Source organism: Corapipo altera, unplaced genomic scaffold (genome assembly GCF_003945725.1).
Source record: "Corapipo altera isolate COAL_440 unplaced genomic scaffold, ASM394572v1 57, whole genome shotgun sequence".
Taxonomy (NCBI): Eukaryota; Metazoa; Chordata; class Aves; order Passeriformes; family Pipridae; genus Corapipo; species Corapipo altera.
The window spans coordinates 8358287-8384142 of record NW_020884905.1 but is presented as its reverse complement, the minus strand read 5'-3'; the positions used below and the strand labels follow the sequence as shown (position 1 = coordinate 8384142).

Here is a 25856-nt window from a genome sequence, read left to right as displayed (position 1 = left end):
AATGTGGTAGCAAGAACAAAAGCTGAGTCTGTAACATTATTTTTTGTGACTGTCTCTTCACTGTAAAATTTCAGGAAAACATTTGGTTTTTACTGGCATGGGAAGACAGACGAGTGGAGCCTTTTAAGTGATGAACTTAAATTGTTATTCTTTTCTGATTATTTTCCTTGTATTTTCAGGCAGTTGGTTTTGGAAAAGTTTTAGTTTTAGCCAGTACAGCTGGTTCACTGTGTGATTCCTGCTGTCACTTTCCAGACCTTTTCCTGCCCTTTGCAAGCTGATGGAGGCTGTGATAAGAGGGCTTTCAATTGCATGAATTAGTCACTCCAGTCTCTGCCTTGACTGGTCACAAGAAGTGACTGAATTTCTTGGAGTCTGAATTTAAGTTAAAAATGCAGATTTTTAGAATGTAGCACGAGAGGTAATTTCTACAAAGGATTTTATATTTATGGATGAAAATTGATAAATTTTTTATAATTCACTTTTACAAGAAGCTTCCCATAGATGAAGCAGTTATCCATTACTCTGGCTAGCTTTGCTCCTCTCTGTTCCACTGGCAAAGGATGTGTCTCCTTGGCTGTTCGAGCCTTTGCCTCTGATCTGCCTGAATGTTCTGTGATTCTCAGCCCTCAAGGAGCATTTTCTAAGGAAACCTTCTCATTCGTATTTTAAATAAATTTTCTAAGAAAGCTTCTCATTTGTATTTTAAATAAGCATCACTCTTTTAACCCATATAAACCGTCCCGAATTTGACTCTGTAGCATCTCAGATGAGGTTTTTAAGTGACTTTATCATTGTCTAAGCAGGGCAAATTTCATCTTGAGAAGCCTTGGTGTTCATAATATAAAAATAACAATCTTTTTGTTGAGAGAAATGTTCCCCACTTAGACAATGATAATGTGATGGTTTTACTTTGAATGGTTGATCTCTTAGAGGAGAGGATCGAGGTATGTCTGCCAGTTAATGAAGATCTCCTGTGCCTCAGCTGACAGTCTTCTGGATTATGTTCCCAGTTTGGGCCATCATCCAAGTTTTTGGACCCAACACTTGCCGGTGCCACAAGAAACCAACCCACTGTGATTTATGGACATCTAAAGGCTGTCCAGTTTTCAGAGTATTTAATAGTTGTGGGCTTCACTGGCATGGGGACAGTTGGGCTCAGCTTTCCTAAGTGCTCAGTGTTGGCAACACGCAGCTCCTGCTGGAGTTAGTAGGATAACTGATGGAGAATGTGAGATAACTGATGGAGAACTGTGCTAAGCCAAGACTGAAGAGTCACAACAATTCTGATGAACCTCATGAAAGTGAGAAGAGTAGGATTATTTGAAGGGAGAGGGAGGAAAGTCCGCTATCCTGTCCCTTCATCCATTCTTTGTGATAGAAAAACGACCAGGGGTGTTTTCCTTGGATTCTGTTGCCCGTGCCTGCATCCAGAGCTTGTGGGGATAGAGGAATTTTGGTCAGTTAAAGTGTAGAAATGTTCTCAGCTTGGCAAAACTATTGTCTACAGGTAAATCCTTCTCCCCAGCACTAGCAAGTATATGCATAAAATCAGCATTTTATTAAGTAATAAGTCTGCTCAGTTGATCCCAACCCTTCTCAGCCTGGATGAGCAGAAATACTGTAGCCCATGGTTGAGACCCCAGCCCTTTTGGTCCTTAGTGGCTCCTGGTTTTGCCATGGGTGGAGGAGTCTATTCCTTTCTTTTCATCTCCAGACTAAAACAATTCCTGTATTTCACCCCTTTAAATTAGGTGTATTTGTATTGTCCCTTTCCCAGAGGTGCTACTGCAGATGGTTCTGGTTCCTCTGCCCTCACAGGCAACATCCGGAGAGATTTATGGGGCCTGTCTTTTGTGTGTTTGTCTCTCCTCCCTGGATTTTGAGCGGCTGTTTTTAGAGCTGGATCTTGTAATTAGTCTTGCTCCAACTGGCATTTGATGTAGAAGTTGATACTCAGGCCAGACTTGTCCACTTGAATGCAAAAAGAGGAGTCCCCAGGGCCCCAGAATGTAAATGTTTATGAAAGCTGTAAATCTCAATACTTGGGTATATTTTGACTAAGCAAGTTGTGCTCAATTTGTACAACATTATGTTTTATCTCCTCCCCAAAAATAATACTGCCTATTCTCTCAATGTGTGGGCATCTCATGGAAAGGGAGGACTTTCTCTGGAATATCTAGTATGTGTTTTCACTTTAGTCAAGCCCCAGAAAGTCATGGAGTCAGTCTTTAAAAAAAAAAAAAAATTAATTGCCTAAAACAAGTAAAGAGCAAATATTTCAGTTTAATACTTACTCTGTTTAACACTTACTCTGTTTAACACTGTCCTAAAGATTTAATCTTCTTCTTGTAGGGAATTTTGAGCCTGGAGTACTGTGTTGGAATTATTGGTGGCAGACCCAAGCAGTCGTATTACTTTGCTGGATTCCAAGGTTAGTGTTTTAATGTGTTATGTCTCTTCAATAGTTTTTTCTCTGAGTTAGGAAGTTAATATCAAACCAGTTGGAAATAGCATGATTAAAATAGCAAAATGAGTACCTTATTAATTCATCACATCTCCCCAAGTCCAGCCATTTGTCATTTACCCCACAGAGTAATTGGATTCTCTAAAATGTACATTTAATTTCCGTTGTTGCATAAACAAGGCATAATTTATCTGTTTCACCAAACTTGAGGAGCATTTGCTGTTCCTGCCTGGCAGTTCTTATTTACCTATTTGCTCTTCCCTGCTTTAAGTGGTGTTAGTTGATGCCTAAATGACAAGCAATATATTCTCCCTGTCAGGATGAAGCAGCGCGATACATTTTTCATACGCAAACTCCAGAATATAATTGTGTGTTTGTAAAAGTAATTTTATCACCAAAAATTAAATGACAGTTTCATCACTTTATAAAAATTCTGCTTATACAAGCATATTTGATTATGCAAAAGTTAATCTGTCCTGCAAAAACCAATGCTTCAGTCAATGAGTATCAGCCTGGCAAGCAGTTACTTGCTGGCTTTTTTTCCAGCTGTTCTGCATAGAAATTGGATTGTAAGCAGTGTAATAATAAGGTGTTTTTTGAATTACTTGTCTTCTGTTTTGTCCTTGTAGATGACAGTTTGATTTACATGGATCCTCATTACTGCCAATCTTTTGTAGATGTCAGCATAAAGGATTTCCCTCTTGAGGTACTGTGGATATAGACCTGGCACTGTTTTCTTCCCATATGAATCAAACACTAATTATTTAGAGATGTTCTAGCTAGCTGCAGCTTTATGGTTTTACAGTTACATGTTATTTATCAATGTCCTGCCCTTCTTTATAGGCCTATAATCAACAAAAATGACCAGAGGTTAAATCTCAGTATGGGGTTTTAATTTTTACATCATTAATCTTCATCTGTTTTCTTTTTAATGATCAGAGAATCTCAAAAATAGATGATCACTTCATTTAAGTAATTTTACATCATATTTGTAGATCTTAAACCTATTTAAATTTGGAGTTTGTTAGTTTGCCTTTTTGGTCATTTTATTTATTTTTTTTTTCAATTCAAATTGCAATCAGCATCATGGAGAGAATCACTGTGGTATTCAATACTAGGAACCTGGAAGTAGATAGAGCTAAAGGAGATTATTAGAGAACTCAATTTACAAGTACCCTGGGAAAACATTATCAGTTACAAGTAAGTGTTCAATAGCCCCAGTACTCACAGCAGAAATCCTCAGTGCCGTCCACACAAACCCTCCTTGGTCTGGTGTCCAACTTCCACAGGCAATTCCAGCAGCTCTGGATTCAGTGTAGGAGCAGTCTGTGCTCAGACAGCAGCAGCTGCTCCAGAGCAGAGCTGGATCTGGATGTTAGTAGTTGCTCCTCAAGCCATCGTGTTCTGGGAAGTGAAATAACTCCTAAATGGGGAAACACGGCTTCAGAAATAACACAGTGCATTAAATAAGGAAGAGGAATATGCATGATCGTAATACCTTAATGCCTTAAACACAATACCATCAAATAGTGTTTTGGAAAAGTACTTTTATATATATACACCCATCTATCTATAGATAGATGTCTGAAAGGACTTACACAGGGCTAATTCAAGTCCTAGGGCCGACTTAAAGCAAACACTACATATTTTTCATTACTTACGCTTAACAAAATGCTTTAATTAGCATGTTGCATAATATAGAAGTGTAAGATTCTCTAGAAAATGAGAATATTCTGAATTAAGCAAATGAACACAGCAGCAAAATGTATTAGGAAATATCCTGGCCAGAAAGTTTGGTTATATTTAGAGCTGCTGTTAGATTTACCCTGCTGAGGTGTTTGGAGGAAAAGCTGGTGAGTCCCAGCTCTACCTGTTTCCCTGTGGCAGCAGCCAGAGATGATAACCCAGATCCTTGGCCCTTTATGCTAATAACTGTTTTACTACAGTACCTCTCTGAAGGTTTTACAGTTTAATTAGGAAACCAGACAAAAGGTGGGAATAGCACAAAAGCAGCAGAGCTGAAGTGACTTCCTTAAGGTCATGCTGTAACTCAGTGGCCAAGCTACAAAAAATACAAAAAATTTTTGGTCTCTGTTGCCATGACTCATCCTCCAGATTGTGCTGCAGACGGGCATTAATATGAACTTCCAAATAATAATAATAAGGTTTTAAACTGTATTTTGAAGGTATGCGAGCTGCCAACAGGGCTTGGTCGCATCCTAATGCTTCCTGCAGACGGGAAATAGATTGCAATTTAATGCTTGGTGCATTTAATAGTATTATATCTTTGTCCAGAAATGTCAAAAGTAAACAGAAATTGCTTTCTTAGTGTGGATAGTTGCTTGTTAGATTTATCTGTAGGGAGTATTTTCAAAATTGACAAATTGTCCAGAATAAGTTGGAAATCAATCCACTCTGTATTGGCTTCCAGCATCCATTTGTTTGGAGGAGTGGGAAAAAAAAAGCCTCCCCACTTCTCTTTGTTGTGCAGTGATTTGTGTAGCATTAAACCTCCTGCCTTGACAGTGCAGCCTGACTGTAGGGACAGGGCTGTTGCTGGAATGGGATGTGTGAGGCAAGGTTTGATTTATGCATTTGATGACTCGGGAATTAATATTAAAGATACAATTTAGGTACAGAAAATTTGAACAATGGGGAGAAAAAACAGTGGCTAAAATCAGTGTTGTACAAATTGTACCAATTATCTTTGCATGTATTTTTTTAGCAGAGGTTTAGCAGAAATATCTTTTCGGTTTGTAAGCACAAGGAAAAAGGAATATATTTTGTTGTGTAAAGCTGTTACAGATACACTCGGATTCAGTAACCAGTGCTGTCTTCTCTAGGGTGACTCTTCTGGTGGGCATAAAAAGGGATCAAACGGGTTTCTAATACGCAGACAGTGTGATGCTGGTGCTGTATCCCAATTAGATTGTAGCAGTTGTTAGTTCTCCTTTAGGGAGGGAACCCAGCAGTGCTGGTCAGAGCTCCCTGCCTCGCTCTGTCCTACTTGTTCAGACCTGTCCCGGTCCTGTGCCATCCAGCTCTGCCAGAGCAGCCCTGAGCACGCACAGCTTCCCTGGGAATGGGAAAGGGAACAGCACAGAGTCTTCCCTGGAGAATATTGGTCACCAGGGGAAGTTCCTGGAACCCAGACTCAGCGTTTGAGCCTGGCAGGATCCGTGTGTTGTGGAGAAGCTGGACCAGGGGATTTGATGGAGGAAGGGTGGTGGGATTAGAGGCAGAATAAAGGGGACTGGTTACCTCTGAGAGGCAGGTGATGAAATAATTTCAGTCATTGGACAATGAGCTTCACCAAAACTACAGCTCCTGTAATAAACACCCACAGAATCAGGGATAGACTGATTTTTTTATCTGATAAACTGAATGAGGAGCAGAATGGGGAAGGGGGTTTTGTGTCTGTTTGTTTTTTCTTACAGCATGGCTGCTGATAGTTCCCAGCACTGTCAAAGCATCATCTGTCATGGAAAGAGATTTCACGTTAGGCAAAACCCATTTGTAAAGCAGGGCATGTTGTTTGGCTTTTCCCTACTTGTGGATCATTGTAATATGGTTTTGCTTTTGTGGGTTTTGTGGGTTTCTGAACCCATTTCATTTACTAAAGGAAAATGCATGAGGTTGGTTTATTCCATTATGTCTCTTTTATAGAGGCTGGGGGAGGGAAAGGGGCACTGGGCGGTGGTAGTAAAGCAGTAAGATAGTGCAAAAGCTGTTACAAATTCAATTTGCAGAAGAGCACTCACCTCCTCTGCCTTGGGAATATTCATAAAGTATTGCTGGGAGCAGCAGACCTTTGACAGATTCCAAACTAACCTGGTGGCGTGAGCAAGTTTGGGGAATGCAGCGTAAACAGCAGGAGGTTTTATGTGTCTGGGGAAGAGTGGAATTACTTGAATGTTTGGGGGGTGGAAGAAATGACTTCAAAAGTGTGTGCTGGGATTTAATTCAGGTGATGCAGGGACTTGGATGTTAAGCTGTTGGAAAGGGGAAAGTAAATGCATTGGTCTGTGCCATTCTCAACTGTAACCATGTATTTCATGTTTTTTAATCTTGAAACTTGCAGTCATTCCATTGTCCTTCTCCCAAAAAGATGTCATTCAAAAAAATGGATCCGAGCTGCACAATAGGATTTTACTGTAGGACTGTGCAGGACTTTGAGAAGGCTTCTGAAGAAATCACCAAGGTAGGTGTCCGGGTTCCCGAATCACTTCCTCAGCCACAATGGTGTGTGGGGAAGGGAAGAGAATCAGTTTCTCTCTTCTAAGTAGACGTAATTCTTTTTGTGATATTTATTGCTGCTTTTATCCAGAAATGTGGATTGTTTTTCATTTGCTCTGATTTTACCACATGTAAAAGCTGGGCAGAGCTGGGGGTTTCCATGGGAGCTGCTGCTGCTGGAACCGCGGCAGGAGGGGCCCACGAGGTGGCACTCGTGAAGTGGGAATGTTCCCGAGCCAACCCTGCCGAGGAGGGATGCCCCAGCCCGGGAGGGATCTGAGGAGGCAGCCCGTTCCTCGGGAGGGATTGGGTTGGAAATGGCAGTATTCGATCCAGCCCAAATTGTGTATTATTCCTGGTTAGCTCAAGTGCTGTTTCTGATGGCATTTAAGGGCGGTGTGGGGATGGTTTGGAAACATAGTTTGAGGTCTGTGGAGCAGGGGTCACCCAACAAACCTGTCTGATTCTGGAAAAACACTGATATAGGTTAATTTAAGTCCAAATGTAATTAACTTTTTTCCTCCTTGATTATTACACTATGTGAGGGATTGAAATGCAGCATCATTCATTTGTTTTCTGAGCTGCGGCAGCAAAAAACTGTGGTGATTTTAAAACTAGTCTATGAAAAGGATGCAGCAGCAGAAGATGGGCACAATATCAACCACAGCAGTTATCACAGCAGCACAAGGAATTAATGTTTGCACAGCATTTGGAATGTCCCATTAACTGGTATTAGTACTAGAGCCAAAAAGGCATTTTTTTAATCTTAATAGTGTTTATAATCTAGGTATTGATTTATGCTGAAGTTGTTTCTTTGGTTCTTACCCAGAGAGGTAGAAAATAGATTTAAAGAAGTAGAAGTGAATAACTCCTTGGGATTGTTATACAGCTGCATCTACTCAGGTTCTTAGCACAAATGAGAGGTTTTGCCAGGAACTGGACTGATGGAGGATTCAGTTCAGAATTAATTGTTATGGTGACAACAGTGACAGTCTAACACTGGAGTACTAAAAATATTCATGTTTATCAATAAACTTCTTTAGATACCACTGTGATGATTTCTGCAAGTTCTTCAGAGTTTCAGATTCTCTGTGCTCTCTGGTGAGATGTGGCTTGGTGACAGTTCCAGGAATCTGAACCTGGTCCCCTCAGCTCTTGTTTGGGCGTTTCCCTGCCCAATTCATGTTCTGTGCTTAGTGTTTCATCACCTCCCGTAGCACATGGAGAGACGTTACTTCCTGTGGAAAAGGAAGTTTCATGGAAAGCTGAGCACAGACAAGGCAGTGGAACCACAGGTGTGTTTCTACCCTTGTTTGGAGGGACCATCATTGAAGGTGCCGTGGTGGATTGGGCACTGGGATGAAGCTTTGGGATGAGTGTACTCTTCCAAACATTACAACAGCTAAATTCAGTTAAAATAGACAAGAATAAAATAAACTTCAGATCACAGTAAAAATGAAGGATTTTATTCTGATTCATTTTTTTAATTCTTTTTTTTAAAATATCCACTCAATCCCTGACTGCCATTTTATAAATAGTTTTGAAGATCTTTGTAGGAGATTTTTTACTGTTTTAGATGGGTTATTCTCATGAAATCATGTGCAGTGATTTTTAGTTCCACTCAGGTGTATCTCTAGGGTGATGTAGTTCTGCGTGTCACTGCAGCACTGGGCTGTTCTTTAAAGCAGGTAAGAAAAATTAAAACAAATTAAAAAATAAATCAGTGGACAAAACACCCTGAAAGGCTGAGTTGTCTTTTAGTATTTGGTTTTTATCTGCTATTAAAGGTGTTTTGCTGGTCTGTTTCAGTATTTATCATTCACCACCACCTGCTTTCTCCATGCTCAGTTTTCTTCTTTATAAATGTAGATTTTGGGCATCCTGGTTCCCTCAGCCTGTGACTGTCATGAATCTGGTTTGAGCCACATGCTCCTGACTGGCTTATTTACATGGGGGTATGTGTTTGAACTTTGAATAAAAACATTGATTATTGTATGTGCTGATCCTACAATAAAAACACCTCCCCAAGGTGCTTGGTTGCTGCAGAATTCATACCTGTGCTTGAGGAGAGTCTTGTGGCCATTAACTATTTTGTGGAGGGTTTTATCTTCTATCTTTTATCTTTTTTATCTTTATCTTTCTTGCACTGAGTCAAACAGCAGGTACAGGTGATCTGTGAGGAACAAAATACAGGGTTAGGCCTGAAGAAGAAATGGAAGTAAATGTTTGTCTAATAGGAGGAGGAGATGTTTAGATGGTGCAATGCTTCTGTTTTAATGAGATAATAAAGATAACCAACCAATGCATTTTTTACTTTACAGTCATCATCAGAGAAATATCACTACTTACTGAATTTCCTCATTTAACATTTTTTGGGGGTTGTGTTTTACATTGTAGATGCTGAAATCTTCATCCAAGGAGAAATATCCCTTGTTTACTTTTGTCAAGGGTCATTCTAAAGACTATGACTTTGCTTCTAGTCCACTCCATGAAGAAAATGACCTTTTCTCTGAGGATGAAAAGAAGAGATTAAAAAGATTTAGTACAGAGGAGTTTGTCTTGCTTTAAGGACATTTTCCACAAGATTATCGGCAGCTGTCCAGGAGAGCACTTGCCTTTTAAAAGATAAAAATGTACATGTCCTCCTCCCCCAGAAAGGCAAGCTTGGGTCAAATTGGTCTATTTTCATAAAGATGATAATGTTTTATATGTTAACTGTCTTTAAAATGTCGTTTACTAATGTATGTACTGATTAGTTTTGCTCACTCTTTGCTCAGAATGAGGTGTGCTGAGGTGAGCCTGGGCTTCCCCTTTTAAAAACCTTGGCAATTCCCTAAATCCCACCCTGTGGCCCTCATGTCTTTCAGTCCAGGACAAGTCCTGGTGGGTTTTGGATGCATATCCAGAGTTTTGGAGACCATGTTATTCCTGTTTGTAAGCAGAAGTGGAGTTGTATCCTGTGGGAGGGCTCCAAGTCTCCCCTGTGTTGCCCCAGCAGGAGTTCCTGCTGCCATCCTGACGCATCCTGCGCAGCTCCACGCAGGAAAGGTGAGGCTGATGGTTCAGGAGTCACTGTCAGCTGCAATCCTGACATAATTATATAGGCTGAATTGTGAGTTAAGGTACTATTTAGCAGTATGATTTTCTAATGGTTTCTCATTAAGCTTGCTTTGGAGCCTTAATATGAGGAGAGAAGATAAAGTATTACCTTTCCCCACAATTTTTAAAGGTTATACTATTAATATTAACTGCAACCAATCAAAGCAGCTCCAGACAATTATTAGAGGAGAGCAGTGTTTGTTTCCTGTTTCAACTACCATAATGGTGAGGCTTCTCCTACTAGTGCAGCTTTTAAATCAAAGCAAAGGGGGGTGGATGTGAGAAATTCTGGGCTGTGATTATGATTTTTTTGTTTTGATATGTGTTGTTACTGTACAAATGATTACTTGATGGTGTGTGTTCTCAGATTGCAAACAAATGTACAGAAATAGTTTAATGTTTTAACAAAGTAAATGCAATATTTAAGAGACATATTAACGCTGCTTAGGAAATAAAAAAGGTGTGGAAACATGAAGTGCATGTGCCTTTTATATTAATATTAGATCCTCTAAGAGTGAGTATAATCCTGCATCTAAAACAATATTGTAAGGTGTGAATACTCTGTTTATTTGCAATAAAGGCAGATTTTATTGTTGTGTTGTAAACCAAATGTTACCTGTTCTAAGTGCTGTTCAGACACAGAGGCACAAGTGTTGCTGATTCAAATAATAAGCATCACATGTGTTCATTAAAGCACCTTTTATGATTTCAGGCAGAACTAAATCAGGTCTGTATCTGTGTGTGCATTAGCAGTGTTAATTAATACTCCAAAAAGCCAAAATGAGATTGTGTTCACTTGTTTTCAAGATTAAAAAAACCCACATAACATTTGTCTAAATTAGTAACCTCTGCACTGCTGAATCCTACTAATAATTAGAATAATATTACTTTTTCTAAGCTGTGTGTGAGGATATTTGGCTCGATCTTAATATTTTTCATTAATAGCCCAGAAGAGGGAGTAAACAACGTATTTATGGAATTTAGATGTCAAAATGAGGAGAATTGTGAATGTCAGTGAGAACTAAAAGGAGGAAATTCCTGGTTAGTGGAACACAAGGTAATGTAGCTTTAGCAAAAACAATGCAAACCCTCTGAGTGGTTCCTTTGGGTGACAGTGGCTAGGAAATTAGACATGAAGTTGTACTTTGCTTTCACATTTTAAAAAAGCAAAGCAATCGTATGCTGCATCATTAAAAGCTTCTGTCACAGAGCAGGGGGGGATAATTGGTGTAATCTGGTGTCACTGATGCTCTCCTTTCTGCTTCCCTTTCCACCAGGAAGGCATTAAATGATTAGAGTGCACAGAAGAAGAGGGAGAACCATCAGGAGCCTACAGGGATGGATTTAAGGAAGATTTAACTCAGAGCTGTGTGGCTCTGTTACTGTACAGCTGAAGAGGGAAGGAGGGAGGGAGGGAAGCACTGCAGTTTACAAATATGTAATGGATGTGCTCTGAGGGGGAGAGGAGTTGGAGAAAATGTTCCATATCCAGGAATCTTTGTACCTCTCTGTGTGCTGTGCACTTCCAGGTACCTCGTGGACCACCCATCCCACTGCAGAACAGGAGCTTTAGTTCAGATGGGAACTGAAGGAGGAATTTCCCTTCTTCCACAACTCCACTTGAATTTAGGTACCTTAAAATAATCCCACATGCACAGACCCACCTAAGCTAGTTGTGTCTGCAGGAATGACCTTGGGTCTGGAATTATAATGAAAACGCTCAAATGGAAGTATAAAAGCTGTAATATGGAATTGTTAAAAAGAGAAATGTAGTTCTTCCATCCCAATAGCAAGCTTCCCTGGAGGGGTGAAATAGAAGTTTCAATTGTCCCAGGCTTTTGGCAACTTGATAAAGAAATGTAATGGTTGAAATACCTTTGCTGAACTTATTTAAATAGTGGAATTTTTTCCCCATTTTTGACTAGGGACAAGAAAAATAGCAGTGCTAGAACAGCAGCTGGGTTTTGGTCCTTTAATTAAAATTTAAATATAAATTTAAATCTTATTTTTAAATTCTTAAATCTTATTAAATTTAAATCTAAATTTAAATTAAAAATAAAGCAAATCCTTTAGTTTACCACAAAGGATAAAAAACACAGTGGGTTTTATGTGAAGCCTGCTACAAGTAATTGTTAAAAATTAATGGCTATTTTCAGGGGTTTTCTTCATGATTTTTGTGCAGGGGTGAAGTACAGACAAGCCCACAAGATGCCCTGGTACACTTGTGTATAACGGTGACAGAAGTTAAATTACCAAGTTACTAGAAATTAATGTTTTAGGGTAACTACAGGGGACTTTAATTGGAAACTATGTTAATCGTGGAGTAATTCTCTTTACCTCGTCTGCATTAGCTCCTGAAAACCAAGCAATTAATTTGTGTCATCACTGTTGCTGCTGCTGCCTTCAAACACAAACCAAATGAGCATTAGTTACTCACACACCCAGCAGTGGCCTCTTTTCTTAAAGGACTTCCACAAATCATGGGCTGATTACTCACCTGCCTGATGGAACCAGGGTGGGAGATGCAAAGTCTGAGCTTTTCATCACCCAACAACCTTTTCTTTTATTCTTTTCTGCCTTTTTCCTTAGAAGGAGCATTTCTTTGTGTGCTTATTGTATCAAACATACAGCTTGACACAACCTCAGGACTCTCAATAACTACCCGAGACTTCTAGCAAGGGTATTGGCCTCATTTTTCAAACTAAGGAGAGACCTCAGGGTTCACTTTGCCTTGGCTCTACCTAAGCAGTGCCCAAACCCCCTCACACTTCCAGAGCTGACAGGGAGGGTGGTGGTGTCTGTCCTGGGAGCTCAGGTTGCCCTCGTGGTGTAGGGTGAAGGACCTCTCCATGTGTGACCTGGCTCTGCAGCTTCTCGGTGGGGAAAAACCTGCCATCACCTCCCTGTCCCGTTGGCTCTGCAGCCACTCCCATCTCCAGCCAAACCCTTTAAAAAGAGAGACCCTGTAAACCCTCACCAAAGGCAGCAGCTCATTCCTGACGATTTTCCAACACGGAGCCTGAGACTGGGCTGGAGACTGGGGGAGAAGCCCAGTGCACTGCTCTGACTCCATGGGGCACAAGGGATGGCTCTTGGAAAGGAGAGACTGAAGGGCTGGTTTTGCCCCATGCTGACTCATGAAATGGAAATTTCTAGAACGGCCATTTAGGAGAGGGATTTATATACTGATGTTGGTAGAGACAGCTGACCTTGGAGAGAAACAGAGCCTGGTACCAGCAGAAGTGCTTATTTCACAGAATCACGGAGTGAGACTGGTTTGGGTTGGAAGGGACCTTAAAGCTCATCTTGTTCCACCCCCTGCAGGGCAGGGCCACCTTCCACGAGAATAAGTGGCTCCAAGCCCCATCTGGGAGGGGTTGTGATGCCTCTCTTTAAAGACTTATTTTCCTTCTCTCCGGTTGCCTGTGCTTCAGCAAAGCTGGAAAGCTGAGCCCACCCTGATTTGTTACTGTCTTTTTAGGTTTTTTTTCTTTAACTCACCCCTCCAAGCCCAGAGCAGTTCGGTTGTGCCCAATGTAGCCAGAGGACACAACAGGGTGTGTGGGGAGGCATGGAAGGGATCTCCTGTTCTCCTTTAATTACAGTAGGAAAATGGCCTCACTCCAGAGACCTGATTTATTTCCAGAGTTATTGACAATCTCTTAAAGGGAATGATGGGATGAAAAGCGACCATCAGTGAGTTATGAAAGGTCAATAATGCCACAAATGAGCACAAACAGCAGGTTTGAAATCCAGCCCATCCTGGGTTCTGTTTGTGCAATGATTCCATCCAAGGTGAGGGGTTATTTTGGGGAGGCCGGAGCACCAGCTCTCCTTCTGCCGCAGGAGCCTCCAAGAGGGCAAACATACCAGGTTACTTCATGGCCCTTTAGCACCCTCAGCTGATTCCTATGGGATGCATTTCCCTAGGCCTGCATGGGAGGCCATGGAGCACAGTCGGGTACAACACTGAGCAGGATTTCAGCCCAGCGCATTCCTTACGGGATCCCCGTGGCTGGAGCCTCTGGCAGCACCAAGGTGTTACAGCCTCCCAGCAGCTTGGTTAGGCTGTGCCAGCATTATATAAAGGGATCTTAAAATGTTGATGTCTTATTTGCCTTGACAGAAACATGAAAAGAGGCGTTTGAGGGAGTCAGGATCAGGCCCTCATGGTTTGGCCCTGTGATTCGGTATCTCCATGAGATGGTTCTGTTGCTTGATTGGATGAGCTGAGCTCTACAAACAGTTCCCTTCCCTGTTTGTAAGCAGTTCATGGGCAGCTGTAATTGTTTGGATCCATGGTGTGAATAGTAAAAAGAACTTTACTTAATGACTGCAGGAGCCCTGCTCGAGTGAGAGCTCTCTGGTATTTATTCACACCAGAATTCACGAGGCTTTTGTTTTCCATGAACACTCCTGCAAATAAAAACTTGCTCACTCTAATGTTTATGAATAAATGTGCTCGTAAATGCCATCAAAGCAAATCAGCAGGGTTTTATTTATGCAAGAAGATGCTCAAATAAATGTTTGCTGTTTTCACCCAGCTCTGGTGGGTGTTTAGGCTGTGTTAAAGCCAGGGCTTTGTGAGCTCTGCTCAGCATTCACACATTACTCTTACTTTCCATCTCCTGCTTTCTTACACTCTGATCCTCCTGGTGAATCCCTGTGCCCCAAGGGAACATTATTAAAGTCAATGTTTTAAGTATTATCCACATCCAGCATCTTGCTGGGTCAGTGGATAAGGTCATGCAGGAGAGTGGGATCACTTGTAGGATGCCCAGGATTGAGAGGACAGGAGGCAAAGGGGATTACAAGTACAGCCTCGTGCTGTTTACACACAGCAGATACCCAAACCAGCTTTTTCAGCATGTGCTGCCTCCTGCAGCAAGGTGGGGGTTCTATCTTGCACAGAAGTGCAGGAGGTTTATTGCCATCCTGTCTCAATCAGTGCCCTAATTAAATATAGGAGAGGATTTTCTTTCTAAAATGTAAATGTCAAGCCTTGTTAAAGAAAATTAAAATGCACTGAAATGAATGTGATAGGAACTGTGGAGGTGCTTAAGTGAGAGCATCTGTATTTATTAGGAAGGGAACTAAAAAAGGAAGTATTTTTGAATCAGAGTTCAATCCTTAAACCGGGCCATAAGGATTTTATGCAAATTTCCCTTCAGAATCTACAATTAGGAACTGGTTCCAGAGGTGAATTCTATGTCCCAGCCTATAAAAACTATAAAGGAATATAATCTGAGATTCACCTCTTTCCAGGATTTATCTGTAAATTTCCTGTTCTTACCAAAATCATTTGGGATTCTGTGCTGGCCATGCTTTCCGTGAGTTGGACTTGAAGACTCAGGTTGTTCCCTTCCATTCCCTTGTTCCCTTGAGTTCAGCAGAGCACAACAGTTCAGAACTTTAAAAACCTACATTCAGCAATGTGATCATCCCCATTTACAAAAAAACCTTTATGAACGCATCTGACTGTTTCAGCCACAGCAAGCCTGAATCAGGAGAGTAAATCAGAACTTGCAACAGTCAAAACCAAAGTCCTGGACAGGAATTAGGATGGGGAATTCCAACAGAAAACTGAATTGTTTCAAAGGCTTATGGGGAAGGGCTTCAGCTGATCACAGAGATGCTTCAGCTCTGAAATGTGATCTCAACCTCCCCAAGCCTGAAACTTCAGCTGCGTCTGTGCCTGCCCTGGAGCAGGTGAAATGTGCCTTTGCATGGCAGTGAGGGAACACAAAATACAGCATTTTTTAAATCCAAGCTCATGTCTTTGCAAATATATCAAATTTTTTGGCCTTCACAGTCCAACCATTGGTTTGTTGTTTCCATGCTAATACAAATTCTTGTGTTAATAGGAGCATGGCCTTGGGTTTCTCCATCCGTATGGGAAAAAGTTACTTGTCTGATGGTAAACAAAGAACAGAAGAATCGATTCACTGTCCTCACTTTTAAAAAGATGGTATGAAGCCATAGTGAAGCAATTTTAATTGTGCCTGTATAACACTTGGGATCTGTAAGATCATTTGTGTTCTGTTTTTAGGGATCAGGGTGCTCCGGAGCACACACGGCATTAGAAATGCAAAACATGACCGCATGTTCTCAGGGCTCTGTCAGAGGCACATGAAAGAGCACTTGTGCTGGGATGCTCAGCTCTGAGGGTATTCTCTGTTCAGTGTGTATTTACAGAGATGTATGAATATTTGATTAATGAGTCATGGTCTCTGGAGAAATTTAATAACTGTGCTGCTGTACAAAGCCAGCTCCTTCACTGTTAACACAGCTGCCAATAGTGTCACTGACACTGGAGCCCTTTCTGCATCTAATGTATGCTGGGGAGTAAATTCCTTCGTTGCAAGAGAATCCATGGGACACATTATTCAGTTATCTGTTTTGAACTGTTGCAGGCTCAATTTACAGCCCCTGATTTGTAAAGATTTTTCCAATGGAAACAAGCAGTGACACGTGAGCCATAAAGCAGCAGTTTCACGAGGCTGTGTTGTTCCAGAAGTTAGTGGGAAGGTCAGTTCAAAAGGAGAGTTGCTTTGAAAATTCAGTTTATAAAATGTAAAAGGAACAATGGATGAAAATATTCATGGATAGCAGAGTGCTCCAGCAAATTCTTGCTGCCTTAAAAGCTGTGTTCAATGGGATTTCTCCAGTGAGGAAAGGTTGTTCAGGGGTACACGACTCACGGGATGGGGCAGAAGTTTTCTCCCTCTGTGACACCAGACCAGAAGTGATCTTCATTGTTGCCAAGCAGTTTCCCAAGAATCAGTCGCTGCTAATTTTATAATTTCTCCATTTTTATCCCTAATACCTGTGAAGAGATCAATTTTCACTTAGGAAGTTAGGGGTATATTTTAGTGGTGTTACTCCAGCTCAACTACCTTAAATAATAGGGGGGAAAGTGTCAAAAAAAGATAAATTTAGTGCAGAGGCTTTCACTAGAAGCTTTAACTGCAGGTTAGAATTATACATGCTATGCAGAATTTCCTGCAACACTTCTCCTTTGGGCCACAATGCATTACAGCAGACGTATAATGAAGCTGCTATAAAATCCGTGGTAATTAAGGGGGATTTGACAGTAATTGCAACAGTGAATCAACTTAATTATTACCTGCTTCAAAGAGAGCTAACCTGATGTTATAATCTAACCTTTCCTACTTCTAAAATGAGAGATTAAACAAGTATATGTAGCATTTAAGAATTAAATCTGTTGAGATAGAATTATAATAATATACTTTTCATATACATTTTATATCTATGTGTGTGGGTGGGTACAAAGCAGCAAAAGGAGCAGAACCATAAACTGACAAGCTGAGTGTGTGCATTCATAAAATAAACAGAACTGAGGTGAGCCAGCTCCTCTGCTCTTTGCTGAAAGCAGGGGGACCTGGAGACAGAATGTTGCTATAAAACCCTACGACACACACAAGCCCAGTTCCTTGAACAGCCTTGTTCAAGGAACAGGGGATGTGGTGGATGTATTGTCTTTCCATGCCTAATTTAAAGCAAACTTCTGAAACACATTTAAGGTTGGCTGTAAAGCTGCAAAAGGGCGAAGGTGCTTGAGGGCTTTGCAGCCCTGCTCACACCCCCCTGCTGTGGTAGCCCCTGGGATGTGCAGGATGGGAGGGTCAGGTCACACAGCACAGAGGAGGTTCTCCTTTGTCCAAAACTGGTTTGCTGGTTTTCAGTGCCCTTGAGCTAAAAAGTAGCTTTTATAATGTCTTACAATGGCTTTGAAGCTGGGACCTGGGCTGCAGAGCTCCATGGATTAGAATCATAGAATCATGGAATCTTTGGGGTTGGAAAGGCACTTCAAGACCATCGAGTCCAACTATTCCCCCAGCACTGCCAAGCCCGCCCATGTCCCCAGGTCCCCTGAGGGCTCAGGACTCAGTGCAGTTCCCACTCTTGGTGCTGCTGGGAGAGTTTTACAGTTCAAACGGTGCTGCCTCTCTTACAGAGTGATGTCCAAACCTCCAGGTGTTTCCTCTACCCTGCCTTCAGACAATCATTATAATCATCAGCCAGAAACAGCCCAACATAACATGGCTCTGATCAATCCTGGCCTGAGCAATCCAGCTCTTTCACCTCCTGCAGCAGGTTTAGGAACCCATTCACTCAGGGTCTACCAACTGAGCCCATAAATCCAGTCATCCCTGTGGCCTTTGATTTCAGAGTTTTTGGGATGTGTTACCTCAGGGCAGGGGATTGTCATAAGGTCACTGATCCAAACCCTTCTCCAAACTCTTCCCCAGAGTTATACCTGGCTGGTACATACTGTGCTGTACCTGTAAAGCAGGTGGAAGGTAAGAGTTGCAATAATAAAGCATTATCTTAGAAAAAAAGAGAAAAGTGAGCAGCAGCAGCAGCAGCATCACCATCATTATCATGAAAACTTGCCACAGCAGCTTTCCCAGGAAGTTCATCTGCAAAACTGACAAAATTCTCTTCAACTCCGCTCTGAGGAGGGGTTTGACCATCCAAGGGAGGCACTGAGGGGCTGACTCATGCAAACCCTTAAAATAAATCTGCCAACTTTTAATTCTCTTATTATGTTGTGGATTAAAGGTGTCACCTGCCATGGGTGTGTGATTTAGCTCCATGGCAAGGACAAAGCCTAACACTGCATTAAGCCAGAACCATCTCATCTTTAGGATATACTTTTAGAAGATTACAGCTGCTGAATCTGCCTTAAAGTAAATTTGGAAGTCCACCAGACTTTGAATAGTGTTGTCCAGTAAAAATGGTACAGAAAGCCAACTGAGCTTGGTACTAATAAAAAAAATCTCATTCTATTGCTGGCCTTGTGATTGTAAATTAAGAATAAATATCTGATTTGCAGGGGAAAGCAGACTGTGGTTTCTCTTTATGTGCAGACAGTGTAATCTCTCCATCAGTCATTACACCTGTAAACTGTGGAAATCTCAAGGTGCCTGGGAACATCCCAGGACATGTGCCCAAAGTGCATCACACCTGTATCTCCTAGTGAGGCTTTTAGTTTTGATGCTCCTTCATAAACCATGGGGAGATCCCCTGCTACAACTATGAGTAAAGCCACTTTAGGCTCCCAGGAAACAATCTCCTGGGAATTAACACCAGCAATGCTCCAGACCCTGTTAAGTGGCTGTGAAGAAAAACAGGATCCCTCCTACAATTCTACACTGAGGAAAGACTGAGATTCCCAGGAGCTCTCAACCAGCAGCTCCTCTCTGGACACTTCCAGCCTGGAGCTCTGTAACTCTCACAACACTTATTCCCACTTGGAATGTGCCTAATGTGGGACAGACTACAGTAAACCCAGGGTTATCTGTTATTCCTCATCCCTCTTCCTGGAAGCTGCTTGAGGTTCTGGGGTTCCGGGGCTGTGTCCTGGTGCCAGCAGTGGCTCTGCTCGTGTGTAAGGAGAGGGAATGGCAGACTTTAAATAACAAATTTTCACTGATGCCTTTTGCTATTTTTACAACACATTTTAAAATAAATGAGAGATTAACACAGAAAAAAAGTCCTTCAGGTGCATGCTCAGGAACTATTTTTTCAAAAGGTTTTAATGGATTCAGGGTTGAGCTCCACTAAAATCTGGATTTATTAGAGACGCTCTGTGCATTTCAATGGAATTTTTCTCATGAATCTGGATATTTTACGTTATTTCAATAGAGCTGACCCTCTGTTTCATTAGAAATGCTCCAATATAACCCATGGAGCATTTCTAATGATTCTGGTTTTACAGCAAATCCAAGGGTCAGCTGTACTGCAAACAATGGTGCTAACCTCTAGGTTTATTAGAAAAATGCTTTCTGTCTCAATGGAGCATTTCTAATAAATCAGATAAATAGGGATCTCCCACAAAAATGCTCCACTGGTGAAACAGACAAATGAGGGTCATTGTTATTGAGATTTTTTTAAAAACAAAGATTGTTTAATAGACTTTTTTGTTGCTCTTTGTGGTGTGATCCCCTCCTATCCAGAGTTTAGGTCTTTACCATGAAGAACTTAATAAATATTCCATATAATTCCATCAGAAACAAGCACTGCTGCCTCAAACTCCCAAGCATTTTTCGCCTCACCCATGAAGACACTACAGCAAGGCCAGCTTCCATGATGAATCTGTGGTTGCCAGGTTGGTGTTCAGGGGCTTGGTGCTGTGCCAGGAGTTGGGACGGGTCCTTTCATGCTCTGCAGAAATGGGGAGAGAGGGTGAATGTCACAACAGCTCAGCACTGGGGGTCACCATTGACCCACTACAGGTGCCCATGACATTGAACTGCAACAGACGAGAAGGAGAATTTTTTAGACCTTTAAGTTTGCTTTTTGTCCAAATTTCTTCTAATTTCAACAGAAAAAAGTTTGTCATTAAATGCGTGGGCCACAGGAAAAGATAAAAAATTACCTCACACAGACGATCTCAACAGGCCTCTCTCCACATCAGGTCATGGACAAGTTATGACTTGTGGGATGAAGCTGCAGAGACCCATCACCATCCCTCTGGATCTCCTCCTGGTGTACGGGTGAGTGCTTGTAGGTACCTATGCACAGGCTCTTTGGAGGTTTGGGGAGTGTATCCACGTCAGGAGAGCCCATCTCTGCGCAGGCAGGCTGGGCACAGAGAGCCCATCTCTGTGCACTGAGAGCCTGGATGTGAAACCTGCTCCTCAGCAAGAGGAGATCCTGCATCGTGGTGCCATCAGGAACAGGAATCTGGGGCATGCACTGATGAACTCATGTTGATCCAGTCCAGGAAGAGTAAATGCAATGCTGTGAAATGCAAAAAAAGCCTTGGTAAGCTGAGACAAAGCTTTCTCTTTGAGAGGAAAGGCCAATGAGATAATTTCAATGACTCAAGATTTGGTTAGAATGTTCTATATTTATGGAGTATATTCTGTCCTGTCCAGATTTCCCTGTGGTTCAAATACCACACAGTTACTGCATTTGGATTCCCTGTTCTGTCTCTGTGAATTGCAAATCCTTGGCTAAAAGCCAGTTAGTCTGTCTGAACAGTATTCCAGTCTTCTGCCCTGCACTCCCTAACAACTTCAGGAAATCTGCTGACCAGTTTCTCTGAAAACCTGAAAATAAAACACGCCGCAGTGGTGACAAATCCACAAACCCAGAGATTCCACTTTAGAAATGATTGGTGTGTCTGAGTGCACTCTTTATTTTTTCTTTCTGTCAAGTTGGATGATTTTACCCAGCAGTGAAAACAGAGAACTCCACAGTGGAGTCAAACAAAAGGAATTTTACCTGCAGAGGTGCTGGATGTCTGCCCTCTGCCTGGTGCTGGAATATGGGATTGTGGCAGTGTGGAAAGATGCTGAACTGTCCTTCATGAGGATCAGAGAGTGCGAGCACCACTGATTTCCCTGTTCCCTGGCTTCTCCCTACACAAGTTCCTGCTGCAGCACCAGTGTCCTCTAAATGATAAACAAGTTCTGTAGCAGAAAACTGCAGGTCAGGGCGGGAGCCTGCTCGATCAGGGGGATTATAGCAAAACCAGCAATGGGATTTCAAGGCTTTTCCTACCCCAGGGGCACTGGAAATATCAGCACCAGGCCCACTCCCCCTCCCCACTCAGATGAGCCTCGGCAGTTCATCATGTCAAGTCTTGCTGCTGAGTGCTGTGTCTGGGGCCTCTGGCTGTCAGAGGCAGGATTTCATCCCGGGTTCCCTAAGGCCATATAGAAAGCCTAAAATGTTCATTTATGTTGCTTATTGTCTGGCCAAACCTGTGTGTGCTTAAAAAATATCTGGAAGTTTGAAGGCTGATCCCTGATTGTCGTGGTTTAGAAATTTAGTTGTTATTTTAAAAAGTTAAATATATTTATTGTTATGAACGGCAATGCTTTTGTCAACTCTTAGTGCTCCTACATAAAGTGTTTATATGTGAGATGTTTCCTTCCGTAATGTGACTTCCTGAGCTCAGTCTCTCTCATTATATTTTTTCTAAAAAGATAATATCACTATACAAGTCTAATTCAGAGATATCTGTAAACATGTTATACAGAGAGCACAAATATTTATGGATGTGGGAATTTGTACCTTGGCTTGTCAGAATTTCTGTGTTTGTGCACATATATTTCCATGTTTGTGTACATACACTTCCATGTTTATACCCATATATACTGTAGAACAGTATTCCTGTAATAATCAGTGTGGGTATAAGTGTTTATAACATGTAGATTTATTTGCTTTATATATTCAATGTACCTGCATAGCCAGAACTTCATCTGCTGCTCAGAATTTATTCCAGCTTTCCACACGAGCTCTTTCAAACAATGCTAATTGCTTCAGAACCAAGATCATTGATGATAACTCTTTTAGGAATTGTCATGTTGTCTATAAATATTTAGCTGAATTGTATTTGCCAATGTACCCCTGTATTACAGATGAAAAGGCAGCATCTGCCGAAATTAAAAGTGGCCGCGTTTTCGCTGTGGCTTAATTAAATGCCAAAATTTATCTACATTAACAACAAAGTGGCGAAATTTATTGATCAATTCACATGATATAAGTTGACAAATGGCCCGAGCAATTTCCATAATTTTCTACACGTGTTAAAATTTGTAATGAAACAGGAATACTTTATCAGCAGGAGCTGTGGGTGGGAGGGGGCCAGGCTGTGCCCCGGGGCGCTGAGCTGAGCTCGCTGTCCAGCCCAGGCTCTGGGAGCCGTGTACAGATGGGCCTTTGACAGTCCTACAGCTGTTCTCCTAATTGTCCATTAAGTGTTCTATTGATTCTCTGATTCAAAGTACATGTCTTTCAGCCCAGGCTATCGTGTGAAGTGGCAGACACATTCCTCCTAGAATGACAGAGCTGCTTGAAACCTAAAAATGTGGGCTGCCAGTTCCAATTGAGGAGCCCGCTTTCAAAGGGAAGGCTTGGTTAAAGAAGCTTTGTGAGAGCGCCTTAGATTTGAGTTTCTAAACTTTTAGCATCAATCAATTAAAGCAGCAGCAGCAGCAGGAAAAGTTGTAATTCCTCGTTAAGGGTTTGCAAGTGGCTGGTAAAGCTCTGCCTAAGGATCCCTGCTTGTGATAATAAGGATTAGATCTTGTTTAGCTGCATGTAGATTTTATCCTCAACCCTCTCTGACATATGCAATGATATTCTCATTTGACTTGCAAGTTCACTTTTAGCATTTTTTTAAAGGAAAATCATCTGCAATTCCAACTCATGCCAGTCAGGAGCCTGTTTAAAATCATCTGCCTTTAATCTGAAGAGTGAAGGATAAGATGCATATCTGTTGCAAGGACCATAAATCTTGAAAGAAACAAATAGCCACAGATAAAACTGTAAAAGTTATTTAGTTCTCTTCCGAAAGAGGTTTATTAATCTAAAATTTCCAGTCCATTGTGTCATGATTTGGTTATCTCACTGTATTTCATTTCCTGCAATTGTATAAGCCTTGTGTATCAAGCAAAGAGATGAGAGTCTCAGAGCTTAAACTTGATCACTTGTGTTCAGATCTATCACTAGAGCCAGGGGAAAAAAGAAGAAATATAAAAAATAGCCACCTGAACTACCTGAGAGATTTGGACTGTGAAGATTTTTATTCCCATTTCCTCATATTTTAATGAGATGTGTATGAAGTGGTTTTATCATTGAATTTAAACCGAATTTTAAATCCTTGTTTGTCTTTTTTAATTCACAATTGCTGGTAGAAAGAACACAAACAAAGTGTTTATAGATTTACTGCTTGGGAACCACCCATGGGGGTTGTGCACAAAATGAGCTCTTCCCATGTGCCACCAGTTTCAGTTGCCTTTATATTTTTCTTTTTTAAAATCCCCATCATTTAAAAGAGACATAAAACTGTTTTTGATAAAGCTTTAAATAAGGAGAATTATTCCTCATTGAGAAGATTTTTATCTGTATAGTTAATGAAAAGCCACTTTGCTGTGAGTGTATAATATCTGATTATTCTTTAACCACCCTCTTTACATCCTTGCCCACGTTGGGTGTTGCACCCCGGTTACCTCTGTATGGTTTTGTGTCTGAAAACCTTTACCCCCAGTCCCTATTCCACAGATTCACCAGGTGGGGCAAACAGATGACTTGGACCCATCAATCAAATTAGTTACAGCCTTTTAATTTAAACAAGAAGCTGATTTTAACAGAATTAGAATTATTTTTTTTTTAACCTTAACCTATTTGGGACATCAAAGTTACAAGCAAAGGCAATGTTTAATCTTAAGAAGTGAGAGTGAAAACTCAGATGGGGATTCCAAGAATACAAATGAAATTTCTACTCATACATCAAAGGCACACAAAGAAAAGAAAGGGGCGGAAAAAAGAAGTGAAAAAAAAAGGAAAGAAATGGTATGAAAGGGGAGGCATTTGACATTTTATAACCAGAGTTTCTCTCTCTATTCCATAAAAAAGAATATGTGTCGAATTAAAGAAATAGTGTAGGAAGCTGTAGTATATGTTCCCAGGCATTTCTCATTTTAGGAATGTAAGACTGGGGCAAACCCACTGAAAGCCCCCTGCACCAAGGGGACAGAAACCACCCATTTGTTTTCACCATCCAAAGAGGAAACTGGAGAGTCTCTCTAATATAATAAACTATTTATTGACACCTGCAAAACACTTTGTAAATCCACCTCAACCCCAGTGCTTTCAATTACATCAGCAGTCAGTTTTTTAAAAAGATTTTTAGAAGCTTTCAAGTGTGGACTTTCGTCTTGTTGAATGAACTTCAGCTACACTAAATTTTAAGTAAATTTGTGATGACTGAGCAATATACATTGGCTGAGCTAGAATCCAATAACCCACAGGACAAATTAATTTTCAACAAAAAGGGCAGAAACCTCAAGTGCCATGAGTATATGGAATCTCAGTCTATCTCTCTGGAGCCATTTTTGCAAATCACTACAGCTATTCATAATCTAAATCAGTCTCCTTTAGCAGCAGAAAGATCTTTTTTCATGACAAAACAGAAGATGACATTCATTAGTGCCTAACTTGCATAAGCTACCTTAAATTTATTGGTGCTCTTATACTTATCTGGGTAAGAATTCCTTTGTCTACAGCTATAGGAAAATTCCGGACGTACTACTTAAAAATGTAAATTGTCACTTTTATCAGAACTTTTGGCAGTTTACTTTATTTTAGAAGTAAAACTGGTGGTTAAGGTTTTAAGGCTTCCAATGGGCGTTGTTTCAATCATGGTTAATCTGTACCCAGGACGGCAATACTGATACAAGGGAGCAGTTGGACAAAAATCCAGGGAACTGCCACCGCCTGGAGCACCAGGCACTAACTTTTCCGTGGGCCGAAGTACAACTTATGGCATTACAAGAGAATCCTATGACCTCTGTGTGGATTCAGGGTAGAAAGACAAACCCTTGGCTGACGTAGTACATAATTTTCTGGACAGTGTCTCCCTTCTCTCCCGTGATGGACAATTTCTTACATGGAAGTTCATAGAACCACAACATAGAATCACAGAATGGTTTGAGTTTAAAGTGACCTTAAAGCTCATCCAGTTCCACCCCCTGCCATGGGCAGGGACACCTTCCACTAGACCAGGTTGCTCCAAACCCCGTCCAACCTGGCCTTGAAGTCCTACCAGGCCATACCAACCCACCTGCAAATATCCCAAATCCTACAGGAACTGCAGAGCCTGATTATTGTTAAAATGCACATCAAGTCAGTGTACAGGAAATAAAATATAAATGGATTTGCTTTAATGTGATGCAAGTGAATACTGGTTTTCATCCACCTGTTTTATAAACTCCATTTCCTGTCGTGGGTACAGACTGTTAATTCTTAAATGCCTTTAGCTTAATGTTTCCTACTTGGGATACAACTGAAGGAAGTATTGTGACCTAAAGATTGACATACATGTCATTTGTGCAACTGCTCTTTATTTCTTTGTGCAGAAAAGAAAGTGGAATAAGCATCTGTGGCAGCCTTTGTTACAGCCTGGGTAGAGCCAAATGATCACGGAGTCGCTCTTGCCTCAAAACACATGAACATGATTTCAATTATAACTGCTTTTATATGGTGAAAGTGGACAGGGATGTTTGAATGACAA

The 25856-nt window shown here is 41.2% G+C and overlaps 1 protein-coding gene across 6 annotated transcripts in view; it reads left to right on the top strand.

The window, feature by feature from the left end:
- ATG4C (autophagy related 4C cysteine peptidase) overlaps positions 1 to 23441 on the top strand; it is a 34807-nt gene extending 11366 nt beyond the window's left edge. For 3 of the 6 annotated variants that reach the window (XM_027651498.1, XM_027651497.1, XM_027651499.1), the window contains 4 exons: positions 2356 to 2434; positions 3097 to 3173; positions 6549 to 6668; positions 9101 to 10407. In XM_027651498.1, the coding sequence (XP_027507299.1) occupies positions 2356 to 2434; positions 3097 to 3173; positions 6549 to 6668; positions 9101 to 9271 (447 nt within the window). In that variant the 3' untranslated portion in view covers positions 9272 to 10407. The other 3 variants (XM_027651501.1, XM_027651500.1, XM_027651502.1) reach the window with 3 other exon arrangements.
- Positions 23442 to 25856: the final 2415 nt, after the last annotated feature.